Source organism: Pimephales promelas, chromosome 3 (genome assembly GCF_988280905.1).
Source record: "Pimephales promelas chromosome 3, fPimPro1.hap1.1, whole genome shotgun sequence".
Lineage (NCBI taxonomy): Eukaryota > Metazoa > Chordata > Actinopteri > Cypriniformes > Leuciscidae > Pimephales > Pimephales promelas.
The window spans coordinates 28,042,497-28,058,574 of NC_142771.1; the positions used below are offsets into that span (position 1 = coordinate 28,042,497).

Genomic DNA, 16,078 nt, shown 5'->3' on the forward strand with positions numbered 1-16,078 from the left:
CCAAAACAGTGCTGAATAATTTAGGGCTACACATGGCAAGGCTTAGGCTTTTCTGTGGACAACAGTGGAGCTTTTCTGAAATTTTACCACAGAGCAGCACATGAGGAAAAGATAAGAAAACACGGCTGTGGCAGTGACTAAAATAAATAGCAGCGCCTAAAAAATATTCCATAATAACACTGCATTTGACTGACCGTACAGATGACTGTCCAGCAGATGTGTGTGGGTGGGTTTAACGTCTAAACACGCTGGCTGATCTATAATATAATATAATAGTGTGTGTGTGAGCATATCTCAGTAAGTTATAGGCCTACACACCATAGATAAACACCTATGAGACTATTAAGGGTAAAACGGGCTTTCAGCAGACAGCCAGTATAGCTCTGCAATTCGTGCCAGAGCAAATGGGAATTGAATTTTGGAAAACAATATGCAGCATAAAAACAGCATGTAATTATCTACAGCTGCCAGGCGCTATCATCACATACAACAATTACCAATTAAATAGCAAACATAAAATGACATTTTGTGAGTGCATCTGCATGGCAGTGCATTATGGGTAAGTGTTTTGGCTGATACAGATATAGGCAGAATGTGTTCTGTAATGTCTCGTCCTTTCTAAAATGTTTTTTTGAGTTTTGTAGTATTAACATTAAACATTTATGGCGAGTCGCGCACACAGAAGTGTCTCTGAATGCTATGAATAACAAATTCAGCATTGAAAAAGAATGTCACACATGGAAATCTATCATGTAATGCATCATACACACACCAAAACACAGATTCACAAGCACGCACTCTCACACACACACACACACATCCAGACGGCACGATGAACAGGACTGGAGATTTTTTCAAACTGATTTTTACAGTTTTTCAAAGGTTAAGGTTGGAAATGTCAGCTCTATATTTAAGAATCTGTGTGCAGGCTGTGTGTGTTTGTGTACAAAACCATATGCAATACATGTGTTCTCTGAAATATAAGGCCATCTGGTGATCACAAGACGCATCCTATTTAATCTGAAGACTACTCGAGCCACACAACAATGTGACAAGAAATCATACTGTGTCATGCGACCGGCATTGAAAAAAATAATAGTGGCAGTTTGGCACTAACAGTAAATTGTCATTGTCGGAGAGCTGCACTTGACACACATGAAGCTCAAAATAGTTGAGCTGAATTACCAAAGGACACAAAAGCACCCACACTAAGAGCTTTTTCACACAGTGTCAGATAGACAAGCTCATACAAACACCACAAAACATTATATTGGAGAAAAATAATTAGCAGTCGAAAATATAACATGTCTTGCACATTGCCAAAGACACTGTGCTCATTTAAAAGTTACTTTGGTTTCTTAGCAACAAAATATTAGAAAAGTTCAGGAAGTTATAATGATTATATATATATATATATATATTTATATAAAAATTAATTAATAATACAACATAAGTAATAAGTAATAAAACATTAAAGAAATCATAGACATTTTATTTTACAGTGGCAAGCAAGTAACCCTTGAAAACAAATGCTAATCCTAACCCAATATATTATAAATGTTAATTATATACACAAAAATGTCAAATAAATATGAGAAATAATAATGTTGGAAAAGTGTAAGAGAGTCAGACAGCACAAGAAATTCATAAATAGATAACAATATAAGTTGAGAAATTATTGCTAGCCAAACCGAGAGTCAGAAACGATTGAGAATGAGCGACACTGATAGATAAAGCGATTTATGGAAAGAAGAGAGGAAAAATATACATATAATACATATACAAGCTTATATGTAAATGCATTACTAAGAGCTTGACCACATGCTTGTAAGTTTGACATAACAGAACACATCTCTAAACACACACACACACACACACACACACTTAGAGAAAAGCGTGTAAGAAACAGGCATCTTTTAGGAAGACTGCTCTGTCACTTACTCATTTGAACCGACAAGGATGAAAGTTAGTCCATTAGCTTTGGAAGAGGACATGCTTAAGGAATCCAGTGTAAAGAATCCATTATTCCAACGGTGTCCGGCAGCACTCATGAGTCGGTCTGTGTGTGTGTGTGTGTGTGTGTGTGTGTGTGTGTGCATGAGCGTGCATGAGAGTGTTACGCTCATGTGAGGATGCTGCCGCTGCGTGAACATGTGAAGAGGGCAGAATGTGACACCAGCGCAACGAGCAGCCAATCAGAGCGTGCGTTCAGACAAACAGGGCACTTTGTGACTTTCTCTCAACCCTTACCCATCTTTCACCTGCTCTCCCTCTTTATTTCCCTCTCTTGCTTTAGGGGAGAAGTGAAGATGGTGATAATGGGAGACGGTCATGCAAGTGGATGACCCAGATTCAGAACAAGAGAGGGAGAATGGAAGAAGGGGCTGGACAGACTAAAAGAGAGAGAGCATGAAGCGTGGAGAAAGAGGCGAAGAAGTGGAGATGGTAGCGTGGCCATGATGATTCGATTAGATCATGGAGTGGAAGAGATGAGAGATCCTCATCAGAGGAAAGAGGGAAGAAAGAGAAAGAGGAGAAAGGGACAGGGAGAGAAAGAGTGTGTGGAAAGGAGGAGGAGGAGTTCAGTGGAAACACACAGCGCCTCACTGTGGCAAGCACACATGATACATACACAAACACCTCCTGAATGAAGGCCTGCTGTTAGTCTTCTGCTGTTTTCATACTATTACAGCTATTTATAATGGCTAAAGAGTAATTTGACCCTTACCTGAAAACTGTATTATTTTAATAATTGTTTTTATTTACTTTATTTACAAAAAATTAGTACTGACCTCAAATATAGAAAAATAATGTGTACTTTTAAAAACTTTGTCACACTACAGGAGATTCATAATGAATCTCTGAAATTTATAAGTGAAATTATGGCTTGTCACTGTGTAAAAATATTAAAATAATATTAATAATATTTTTAATATGATTTATATTTAATTATATTGAGTAATGAGTAATTTGAGCAATTATATTGAGTAATTTAATGTTATATGTATATATATATATATATATATATATATACCTAGATAAATTACACAGGCAATTTTTATATAACTTATATATACAGTATATATATATATATATATATATATATATATATATATATACACACATATATTGCGATTAATCGCAACCAAAACAAAAGTTTGTGTTTACATAATGTGGATGCACTGTGTATAATTATTTTATATATATAAATACACACACATGTTTGTATATATTTAAGAAATATTTTCATGTATATACTGTATACAGATTTATATATAATTTATATTATATATAAATATCTTTATATATTATATAAATAATATGTTTTTGTTAAATATACATGCATGTGTGTGTGTGTGTGTGTGTGTGTGAGTATATATATATATATATATATATATATATACACACATATTATGTAAACACAAATTTTTAATTTGGATGCGATTAATCATGATTAATCGTTTGACAGTCCTAATACATATACATAAAAAGACATTATATTTTACATATATAATATAACATTTATTATATAAATGTCCAATAATGTTTGTAATCAAACTAAATTTGTTTATTAAAATAAATCTAATAAAATATACACTTGAAAGAATACATTTAATTGACTATTTGATTATTTTATTTCGATTATATTACAAAATTTGGTTGATTTTTTTTTCTTTTTCATTTTTTAAATTTTTTTTTTTTTACGCATCAACATTTTACGCATCAACAACAAATTTGCACAAACCCACAACAAGATAAGTGACTTAATCTGAATGGTTCTGGAAGTAAATGAACACATGCATTAAAATGGACATTTACCTCAACAGTCAATTTTTAGAAAGCCTCAGTCAGCTGAGACCAACACTGACCTCTTCCAACACGCTGAAGCTTTAACACTGATGCCAAAATGTAAATGTCTAAAAGAGATGAAGGGAATGAGGCAGCAGTGAGACCGCATGACTGCACAATGTTAAACAGAAGCAATGCAGCGCTGATCATCATCAACACCAGTACTGTAAGACTTACATTAAACACATGCTCTGAAAATGGCATCAATGCGTCCAACACAAGACAGCAACAATGCATAATATGCAGTAAACGCAAGCCTTTATGGTAACAGAAGAGTCAGCATTATTTTCAGCAGGCTAGTCTAGTGTATCAGCACCATGGACAGCGCCCGTGTACCTCTCAATGTAAATAGCAGTTCTTTCAACAGCATGCATTTAAGATCTGCACAAACACAGATCTTAAAGATTAACACATGTTTGAGGCATTTTGCAAACACAATGCAGACATCACAGTCCTCATATGCAAGGGGTTAATAACACAAATTTAGCGATGACAAGCATTTTTCTGGCATGCACTAAATAAAGTGAAAATGGGAATCTGTTAGAGGGATGAATGAATAATAAAAGTGATGGAGATTCAGATTAACAGAGCAACAGTACGCATGTGTGATCATGTAAAGATCGAAATGATTGCATTCCCTGTGGGACATGAAGAGAGCAATCTTTTTCAAGCGCCGTCCTTCACTTGCCCTTCAACTCGTAGCATCTTTTGTTCTCTTTCCTTAAGCGCTTTAAAGTGCTTTTTTAAGGGAGGAAAAATCTGGATTTTGTTGGCTCTTTTGAAATAAAACAGATTGATGTACTAGTACTGAAAAGAACCCAAAGCTTCCCTACCGTTTATCAAAATTAAGCTGCAAAAAGGAGTTGTTCAATGGCATCACCGTGACACACGCATGATTTAGAGAGTTGAAAAATGAGTCATTTAAAAGTAAATTGTCGTTCCATTGGAGACCTGAGATGCAAAATTAGAAGTGAACATCAAAAATAGTGTTTAAAAATGGATTCGGCTTTATTACTCAAGGAAACGTCTGGGAGAATTCAATATCAGATGTTTTCATGTTCACTATAAGAAGAAAAAAAGATTTTTTCTTTTATTTGATCACAGCAGTGGAAGTGAGTTAAGGTTGGGATTTGTTAAACTAAAATGCAACATGAATCTGATCGATTCTTTCTTTACCAGGTTATACTCTTCCACTCACTCTCTTTTCGAGTAGGTGGTATCTTTATATTGAGAAAGACACCATCCAGAGGCTCTGTCTCTATTGTGCTTATCTCTATCTCACATACTTCTGCCTTCTTCTCCCTCCTCCCCTCTCTCTTCTCATCTAAACCAAATATCACTCCTTTCCTTTTCCCTCTCCTCCTTTGCTTTGTTTTTTGTTCACTTTGGGGACAAAGAATAAGTAATCTCTGCATCTTTTCAATCTGTCACTCAGCCGGAGAATGGCAGAGGAGCGGAAAAGAGGAAGGGAAAAAACATGACTGAGGAGAAAAGATGGATGGGGTCTTTTGATTTTCGAGTGCTTGTTAATTTTCCCCAGCTGTCGTTCACACAGAACGGCGCACAAACTGCTATAGATAGATTCAGAAGAGTTTAGTAAGCGTTGTGAGTCATTATCTTGAAAAGAGCCGAAGAGTTCGTAGAAAGTTGATGAATCTTTTGTGACCTTGAAGCCATTGATCTGACATTAGCAATTTTTAGCTTCAGTTTGATTTGATGAATTTGATGAGACTAGGTTTTTGTTTAAGATAAACAATCAACAACAATAGCAAAAGGCAATCGGAACACAGTATAAAGACACAAATCACATAAGGAGCGAGTTAGAGAAGGATAGAAGGGAAGACATATCAGATTGGAAGATGATCTGGTCTAAATTATTCTGGCCAAGAACCACCCACTTAGACAGACCGTCAGACTGACAGACTAAAGCAACAAGCCACAGCAAAAAATAATAAATAAATAAATAAATAAATAAAAAATGCTGTACTGTTTAAAGGCAGATTTGGATTTATGTGCTAAAAATTTAAACATGCTGACTACAATAAGTGCATTCAAATAATGATGCGGGAGTCAACTGTTATGCAGGAAACAATTTGCACAGAATTCTACTTTAAAATTATGATATTATATTATATTATATATTATAATTAAACAATATTATTTACACTACCATATTTTTATGCTTTATAATGAACTTGTATGCTCACCAAGGCTGGATTTATTTGATACAGTAAAAACAGTAATATTGTGAAATATTATTACAATTTCAAACAACTGCATTCAGAAGCTGCAACTTCAGTGTCACATGATACTTCAGATACTTCAATATACATTTTTATGGATTTTTCTTTTTATTTATTTAATATATCGATTTTATTATATATAGATTAGCTCGCGAAAATCCTTATTAGTTTCTCTCCATTCATACAAGTCCCCAGGAAGGGATTTTAGGTGGAGGGACATTAGGTGGAACATTAGGTCTTCCTGTGCTCACTAATGCTCTCTGAAAGTCATGACCAGTCTGTTTCCTGTCGCCGAATGCTGCGCGTGACTCATTTCTCACAGTCTGGATAGACCGCAGAGCACATGAGAGGAATATAACACCATTCAGATTCAGAAGTTAGATTAAAACACTTCAAATCATCTGACAGGATCTCCAACAATGCTTGGTTATTTTAAATGCATAATGAATGCATTTACAATATGCCACTGGTGTCAAGTCAATTGCCTGCTTCAGAACACCTGGCACCAAAAAAGTGGCACCAAAAGTTCACCATACAGTTTAGAAAAACATGAATTTTATTTTAAAGCTTACAGTGTTTGCTTAGCCAGCTACAGTATAATATAAATCGCATTGTAAGATCTATGAAAGAAGCCACTTTTACCTATGCAAAGACTGCAGCTCTATGAATTATCTACAGATTGCTTCATGGTTTCCCATGGTGGTTTGGCTCTGGCATGCTCTTCTGATGTGCTGCTCTAATTGGCCTGTGCTGTCAAAGGCCACAGAGCATAATATGAAAGAGGAAAGTGCCGGCTTCAAAAGACATCACCCAGAGTGCCTGTAGTGCGAAACCTATTCCATCTCTCCTTACTGTCACGTTCATTCCATCAATCTTCCAGATCACTGTTGCACAGATTTAATTTCCTCCTAAAGTTCTCATTCATATAATAAATGGGTATTGATGCTTTTGAAGCACATCAGATTCAACAAATGATCATTTGTACCATTTAAAGTGGAGTTCACAACTTCTTCAGATTGATTGTATTAATAAATCATTAGCACATACACAGTTGAGTTCAAAAGACTGAGACCACGCTGAAAATTTGAAGATCTTTTTGTGTTTTAAAAACCAGGATATAAAAAGAACACAAACATTTAAAACAACGAAACATTGTGACATTAAATGAGTAAGGAAAATGATCCCATTGATCATGTGGCTCTTTGCACAGACGTTCAGATGCTTTTATGCTACTGAAGCTCAATATGCTCCTTGGATCATCTCAAATTATGCTGAGAACATGTCCATCGAGTGCTGCTGTCATTGAGCAAAAGAGGGACAAACCAAATATGGATGTATCCAACCTTAAGAACACTTTAATGCTTGGGAGTGAGTTAAACCGGCTAATGTTTGACCTTCATCAAGATCAAAATCAACACGAAGACTTTGGAGACTTTCCATAGATATAATGGTTTTTATATCCTGTACAAACGGTATATTCTATCCCCTACCCAAACACAGAAAACATTCTGCATTTTTACATTTTCAAAAAGCATCACTTAATTTTTCACACGAGGACCAAAAATGTTCCCAACAACAACGTCAAAGACTTTCGAAATATGCCATCTTTGTGGGGACAATTTGTCACCATAACGTAGGGTTTACCAGGACACACACGCATGCATCCACACACACACAAATAAGAAAAATCCCATAGAGCACAACATTTATCTCATGCCTGCAAATGATGTGTGAAAACAATTAAGAAAGACAAAAGCTTTTCTATTCTTTGTCTCGCAATCCAAACACAGCACAATCTAATCTGCACAGCAGTCAGAGAGAATAAAGCTGCTGTCTGCATTAAAGTTCCTCTATGAATTAAAACCATATTTCACATTCCAGCACAAACCAAGAAGTAAAACCTCCAGCCACCTGGACCTGATCCAGAAACGCCCTGGTCAAAACTTACCGCATGGAGGCGAGTCCGGTGAGTAAAAGCCCTCCCCATCAAGCCCAAACAGCAGGAAGTCCTCCTGCAGCATGACTATCAGTCCAAGAAGAGTAGGATGTGATGTTATGCTACAGCTCACTGTTCAAATGAACACATTTAATGCACCATCCTCCCATGTGTATGTGTCCATGTTGTGGCTACATGTATTTGGAAGGGGAAGTGCTATACATAATGGTGTAGACATGCATATAATTTAAGCACTTACATCTGCACTGTACAGCACAGCTATTCTGAATAGAAAAAAAAAATGCACCAGAGGGCACAGAAGCACTCAGGTTAAACCCGTTCATTTCTGTCAAGAGGATGAGGAAAGGATGACAATTGAAAAGAACGAACAAGGTTATGCTAAATACATTATATTTAAATGCTGTATTTAGATTTCAATTCAATAATTGCAGCAAGATGTACATTTTAGAGACAGTATACTGAAAAAAACATGTGCATGTCAAACCACCTGCAGTAAAATGGCAGTTCATACACACACACACGCACACAAACACACACGTGTGCTAAAGGTTGCTCCTTGCTTTTAAATGACAGAATTAACCTCTATTCAACCCCAGAGACAATACTGAAAACACATCAACAAAACACAGCAGCCAAAAGCCAGTCATCAGTCGCTCAGTAAACACAGCTCTTCAATCCTGTTCTTTTTATGTTTTTTTCTCTCCTCTTCCGCTCGCTGCCAAATTACCTCCTTTCTGTTGCCTCCAATTAAAGTGATTATGAGACTGTGGCGTGCTGCTGCGTGTGTGTGTGTGTGCAGAGAAAAGAGGAATAACATGCTGATTATAGCTAATAGAAAATGTGTATGTGGCTGCGGTAGTCAGTGTCTTGAAATGGTATATCAGAATTTGCCCATCTATCATTTCTCTGCATTTATGTGCATGCATAAACTGACGTGTGTGTATGTGTATGTTTTAAAGTGTGTATGTGTGTGTTTTAAAGGCAACACAATGGCATCTTCAGCACATACATAATGTGATATGAATCTGGAGGAAAATAATACTTGCAAAGGACTTCATTTCATCTACTGGGATTTGATTGGATCGTGAAAACATTAGCCAGTCCATTAGGCTATGAAATGATTAGTTTATATTTTTTGTGCAGCCTTGGTTATATTATTTCAGAGGCAGAAAAAGTTGTTTATAAGTTAAAAAGTGGTCAATTTACCGTAACATGCACTGATGAACACCCTGGACATATTTTACGAAAGTAAATATGGTTTTTAAAAATCTGCGCGAGTGTTAGATGACAGCAAAGGCAATCTAAATGTAAAATAAAGAAAATAAGCATGCACAATAAAGTATCTAATAGCAATAATCTATTCTATAAATCGCTGTAATATCAGTTGTCTTAAGAGAGGTTTGCGCAAGTTTAGCTTACGCTATGGGTAAAGTCATCTTTTCACGAGATATAAAAGCCAAAATTATCCTTAATTTTGCATTCTTTGTCAAAGCAGTCCAGCAGCTAGCAGACCTAGAGTGGGTTGTCTAGCGCGCTCATTGTTGCTCTGCCTACCACCATGCCACATGGTTCAGGGTGGTGTCAAATCCAGGTGCCTTTGCGATCTGAAGGAACGCCTCCTTGTATGGGGACGACATCCCAAACAGGCTGTCCAGGGACAATATTCCCCCCAGCGAGTGGTCTCTACACCCCAAAACAGTCCAGTTGATATGGCACCTTTTTGGCAGAGCTGAAGTCGACCTATTTGCATCAAAGGACATCGTTCATTGCCCAGTGTTCTTCTTAAAGAACGAGGATGCACTGGCCCAGCTGCCCACGGTCTGCTTTCCTTCTGGTCTCGATGTTACCACAGGTAAACAAGAGAATCAGGGAATCGCGCCGCCCGATGCTCCTCATAGCCCCGTGATGGGAGAACCATGAGAACCACGGGTTGATCTGGCATCCCCATACAGAGCGCTGGTCTCTGTACGCATTGTTAATCAACGGCTATCTGTTGTCCTGCCAGGAGGAGTTGTAAACACGATCACGCAGTCTAGACCTCCCTCTACAAGACTACTCTACACGTCTAAATACTCGGTGTTCTTCAAATGGTGCACCGACAGAAATCTAGACTCACGAATGGATGAGGTCACGCAGCTGCTCAGCTTCCTTCAAGAGGTGTTGGGTAAGGCGAGGTCCCCATCCACGCTCAAAGTTTACGTGCCGGCGGTTGCAGCTTTTGCTGAGTAAAAGTGCAGCCAGTCATTAGGAAGGAAAGAGTTGGTCATCCGCTTCCTTAGAAGTGCCAGAGGGATGAACCCACCGTGCCCCATTTCGGTTCCTATTTGGGATCTCTCTGACGTCCTAGAGGCCCTGAAAATGTATCCCTTTGAACTATTTGATTCTGCGAATCTAAAGTGCCTCTCCCTCAAAACTATTTTTCTTTTGGTTCTGTCATCAGTCAAACGTGTGGGGGACTTGCACGTGCTATCCGTTAGCGCTGTGTGTCTCAAGTTTATCCCGATTGACTCAAAGGTCATCCTCAAACAAAGACATGGCTATGTCCCAAAGGTGATTGGCACTCCCTTCAGAGCATAGGTTATTTCTCTTTCGGCTCTGCCAGTTTCCGACAGCGAGAGCAGCGACAGCCTTCTCTGCCCGTTAGGGATCGAGAGCTTACATTACGCGGCACGCTCCACCTCTTTCAGATCCTCACAGCAGCTTTTCGTTTCGTTTGGAGGATGCACCAAGGGTCTCGCCCCCTCGAAACAGTCCCTGTCCAGATGCATAGTGGAAGTTATTGTTGCCGCTTATGCGTCGAAAGGTCTGCAAAGCCCTCTTGGCATCAGAGCTCATATAGCCTCAACGTGGGCATGGTCCAGCAGAATTTCCTTTCACGACATCTGTATTGCGGCGGGCTGGGACCTCCCAGCCTACATTTGTGAGGTTTTTATTACATGGAAGTTTCCGCCTTGCAGGCTAGACTTCTGTCAGTCTAAGATGTGTCTGTTGTGCCCAGATGCTTGTGCGCAGACTACTTTCAACTAATTAGCTCTCCTGGTTGAGCTGGACTAATATGGGCTGATATCTAATGTGCAATATATCTCTGCATTTCCCATGGGTGCTTATATATACACATGTGTAGGCCCACTGTGCTGGCCACCTGAATTCCCACTTTTCATTCCCTGGGACTCATAGAGTGGATGCTTGGTGCGCACAGCATTGACAAGAGGTTCCCGTAACGTAAGCTAAACTTACGCAATACGAGAGAACCTCTCATAAGAGAATGTACTCAGTTACCTAACGTAGCCTCGGTTCTCTCTAGAGAGGGAACGAGTATTGCGTAACCGTCAGTGCTTGCGCCACGAGCGATTTTCGCTTCAGATGATGAAAACCAGGGAAGCAGCCTCTGAGCCGTGCTTTTATATGCTAAGCCACACCCACTTTTGCGGGCTGTGACACGTAGAGAGCGCGAAGCACCACCATTGGGTGTGACGTCACACCAGGCTAAGTGGTAGGCTGCTGCAGTTGCCGCAGAGCAGCCAATGAGCGCGCTCAACAGCCTGCTAGCTGCTGCACTGCATTGACAAAGAATGCAAAATTAAGGATAACTTTTGGCTTCAATATCTCGAGAAAAGATGACTTTACCCGTAGCGTAAGCTAAACTTACGCAATACGAGAGAACCTAAGGAAGAGAACCGAGGTTATGTTAGGTAGCCGAGTACGATTTATTGGTATAGCACTTGTGCCTTCACAAAATACTTTCTTATATTCAAGGTAAACATGCAAATGATACTAAGTCACTAAAACATTGTCATGATTACACATTCATTTGGTGATGCTAGTGGCACACAAATTAAATATGTCACTCTCAGCAGCTTCACGGGTATAAAACAAGTAAAGCAATAATAACTTCAGAGAACACATTTACAGCAGAGAAATGACAGGCCTCTTTCACAAGAGCACTGTGCATGCTGAAGGTCGAGTTGACAGAGTGCAGCTCACAGCCATGTAGAGAACAGCAGGATCTGTGGCTCAAGCCACTATGTTGAAGAGTGGGCGGACATTGGCTTTCAATAGTCTTTATGTACACTGAACAAAAGATGGAAGGAATAATCCAGAGGGTGAGAGGGAAGAGGGATGGCAATATCACAGCAATTCTTGTGTCAAATAGAGAGAAGAAAAGGAAGAAAGGAGCAGAGAAAGAGAGCTAAATCAATACTGTTTTATATGTCCTGCATGTAAAAGTCAGATTATGCAGGACGGGTGGGGATGAGGGGATGAGGAGAGGGAATTGCAGACACTTTCTCTTTGCAGAGGGAATTCTCACTTACACATTCACAGTGCTCAGTGCATATGTGTTCAATATATCACTACCTCATTTAGATCTTTAATTATTCCCTAATCCCAACTGCAAATGCAATTGTTTAGTATTACTACTGTTATTTTTAAAAAGACATAGATGCAAGTTGATACCAATGATTTTCAGTAAGGATTTTGACAGTGAAAATGTGCTGGATATTATTAAAAGGTCAAGTGTTCGGTTTCTAAACAGCGAAGGAAGTTAGGGTGAGGTTTAGGTTTGAGCTTGCTTACTGCAGTGATGATTATATGTTAGCAGTTAGCAGTGTTTGAGTGTTTTAACTGTTTAAGTTAACTGCAGTGACATAAACATTCAGAAAGTTTAGGCTCAGTGCAGTGATGTTCACATTATTGTTCAGATGATGTTTAGGCTCAGTGCAGTGATGTTTAAGTTAGTGTTCAGATGATGATTAGGCTCAGTGCAGTGATGTTTATGTTAGTGTTCAGATGATGTTTAGGCTCAGTGCAGTGATGTTTATGATAGTGTTCAGATGATGTTTAGGCACAGTGCAGTGATGTTCACATTAGTGTTCAGATGATGATTAGGCTCAGTGCAGTGATGTTTATGTTGGTGTTCAGATGATGTTTAGGCTCAGTGCAGTGATGTTTATGTTGGTGTTCAAATGATGTTTAGGCTCAGTGCAGTGATGTTTATGTTGGTGTTCAGATGATGTTTAGGCTCAGTGCAGTGATGTTTACGTTAGTGTTCAGATGATGTTTAGGCTCAGTGCAGTGATGTTTACGTTAGTGTTCAGATGATGTTTAGGCTCAGTGCAGTGATGTTTATGTTGGTGTTCAGATGATGTTTAGGCACAGTGCAGTGATGTTCACATTAGTGTTCAGATGATGATTAGGCTCAGTGCAGTGATGTTTATGTTGGTGTTCAGATGATGTTTAGGCTCAGTGCAGTGATGTTTAAGTTAGTGTTCAGATGATGTTTAGGCTCAGTGCAGTGATGTTTAAGTTAGTGTTCAGATGATGATTAGGCTCAGTGCAGTGATGTTTATGATAGTGTTCAGATGATGTTTAGGCACAGTGCAGTGATGTTCACATTAGTGTTCAGATGATGATTAGGCTCAGTGCAGTGATGTTTATGTTGGTGTTCAGATGATGTTTAGGCTCAGTGCAGTGATGTTTAAGTTAGTGTTCAGATGATGTTTAGGCTCAGTGCAGTGATGTTTATGATAGTGTTCAGATGATGTTTAGGCTCAGTGCAGTGATGTTCACATTAGTGTTCAGATGATGATTGGGCTCAGTGCAGTGATGTTTAAGTTAGTGTTCAGATGATGATTAGGCTCAGTGCAGTGATGTTTATGTTAGTGTTCAGATGATGTTTAGGCTCAGTGCAGTGATGTTTATGATAGTGTTCAGATGATGTTTAGGCTCAGTGCAGTGATGTTCACATTAGTGTTCAGATGATGATTAGGCTCAGTGCAGTGATGTTTAAGTTAGTGTTCAGATGATGATTAGGCTCAGTGCAGTGATGTTTGTGTTAGTGTTCAGATGATGTTTAGGCTCAGTGCAGTGATGTTTATGTTAGTGTTCAGATGATGTTTAGGCACAGTGCAGTGATGTTCACATTAGTGTTCAGATGATGATTAGGCTCAGTGCAGTGATGTTTATGTTAGTGTTCAGATGATGTTTAGGCACAGTGCAGTGATGTTCACATTAGTGTTCAGATGATGATTAGGCTCAGTGCAGTGATGTTTGTGTTAGTGTTCAGATGATGTTTAGGCTCAGTGCAGTGATGTTTATGATAGTGTTCAGATGATGTTTAGGCACAGTGCAGTGATGTTCACATTAGTGTTCAGATGATGATTAGGCTCAGTGCAGTGATGTTTAAGTTAGTGTTCAGATGATGATTAGGCTCAGTGCAGTGATGTTTGTGTTAGTGTTCAGATGATGTTTAGGCTCAGTGCAGTGATGTTTATGTTAGTGTTCAGATGATGATTAGGCTCAGTGCAGTGATGTTTATGATAGTGTTCAGATGATGATTAGGCTCAGTGCAGTGATGTTTATGTTAGTGTTCAGATGATGTTTAGGCTCAGTGCAGTGATGTTTATGTTAGTGTTCAGATGATGTTTAGGCACAGTGCAGTGATGTTCACATTAGTGTTCAGATGATGATTAGGCTCAGTGCAGTGATGTTTAAGTTAGTGTTCAGATGATGATTAGGCTCAGTGCAGTGATGTTTGTGTTAGTGTTCAGATGATGTTTAGGCTCAGTGCAGTGATGTTTATGTTAGTGTTCAGATGATGATTAGGCTCAGTGCAGTGATGTTTATGATAGTGTTCAGATGATGATTAGGCTCAGTGCAGTGATGTTTATGTTAGTGTTCAGATGATGTTTAGGCTCAGTGCAGTGATGTTTATGTTAGTGTTCAGATGATGTTTAGGCACAGTGCAGTGATGTTCACATTAGTGTTCAGATGATGATTAGGCTCAGTGCAGTGATGTTTAAGTTAGTGTTCAGATGATGATTAGGCTCAGTGCAGTGATGTTTGTGTTAGTGTTCAGATGATGTTTAGGCTCAGTGCAGTGATGTTTATGTTAGTGTTCAGATGATGTTTAGGCACAGTGCAGTGATGTTCACGTTAGTGTTCAGATGATGTTTAGGCACAGTGCAGTGATGTTCACATTAGTGTTCAGATGATGATTAGGCTCAGTGCAGTGATGTTTATGTTGGTGTTCAGATGATGTTTAGGCTCAGTGCAGTGATGTTTATGTTGGTGTTTAAATGATGTTTAGGCTCAGTGCAGTGATGTTTATGTTGGTGTTCAGATGATGTTTAGGCTCAGTGCAGTGATGTTTATGTTGGTGTTCAGATGATGATTAGGCTCAGTGCAGTGATGTTTACGTTAGTGTTCAGATGATGTTTAGGCTCAGTGCAGTGATGTTTATGTTGGTGTTCAGATGATGTTTAGGCTCAGTGCAGTGATGTTTATGTTGGTGTTCAAATGATGTTTAGGCTCAGTGCAGTGATGTTTATGTTAGTGTTCAGATGATGTTTAGGCTCAGTGCAGTGATGTTTATGTTGGTGTTCAGATGATGTTTAGGCTCAGTGCAGTGATGTTTATGTTGGTGTTCAGATGATGTTTAGGCTCAGTGCAGTGATGTTTATGTTGGTGTTCAGATGATGTTTAGGCTCAGTGCAGTGATGTTTATGTTGGTGTTCAGATGATGTTTAGGCTCAGTGCAGTGATGTTTATGTTGGTGTTCAGATGATGTTTAGGCACAGTGCAGTGATGTTTACGTTAGTGTTCATATGTTTAGGCTCAGTGCAGGGATGTTTACGTTAGTGTTCAGATGATTAGGCTCAGTGCAGTGATGTTTATGTTAGTGTTCAGATGATGTTTAGGCTCAGTGCAGTGATGTTTAAGTTAGTGTTCAGATGATGATTAGGCTCAGTGCAGTGATGTTTATGATAGTGTTCAGATGATGATTAGGCTCAGTGCAGTGATGTTTATGATAGTGTTCAGATGATGTTTAGGCTCAGTGCAGTGATGTTCACATTAGTGTTCAGATGATGATTAGGCTCAGTGCAGTGATGTTTATGTTAGTGTTCAGATGATGTTTAGGCTCAGTGCAGTGATGTTCACATTAGTGTTCAGATGATGTTTAGGCTCAGTGCAGTGATGTTTAAGTTAGTGTTCAGATGATGATTAGGCTCAGTGCAGTGATGTTTATGAT

The 16,078-nt window shown here is 38.8% G+C and overlaps 1 protein-coding gene across 6 annotated transcripts in view; it reads right to left on the reverse strand.

The window, feature by feature from the left end:
* Positions 1–16,078, reverse strand: part of srcin1a (SRC kinase signaling inhibitor 1a) — a 121,623-nt gene that overhangs the window by 90,868 nt on the left and 14,677 nt on the right. Inside the window, exon 1 of one of the 6 annotated variants that reach the window (XM_089128673.1) lies at positions 1,942–2,077. The exons of the other annotated variants lie outside the window; for them this stretch is intronic. Within the exon in view, the coding sequence (XP_088984799.1) occupies positions 1,942–1,945 (4 nt within the window). The 5' untranslated portion in view covers positions 1,946–2,077. Of the gene's footprint in view, positions 1–1,941; positions 2,078–16,078 lie in introns of those variants that run through there. 6 annotated transcript variants of the gene reach the window in all.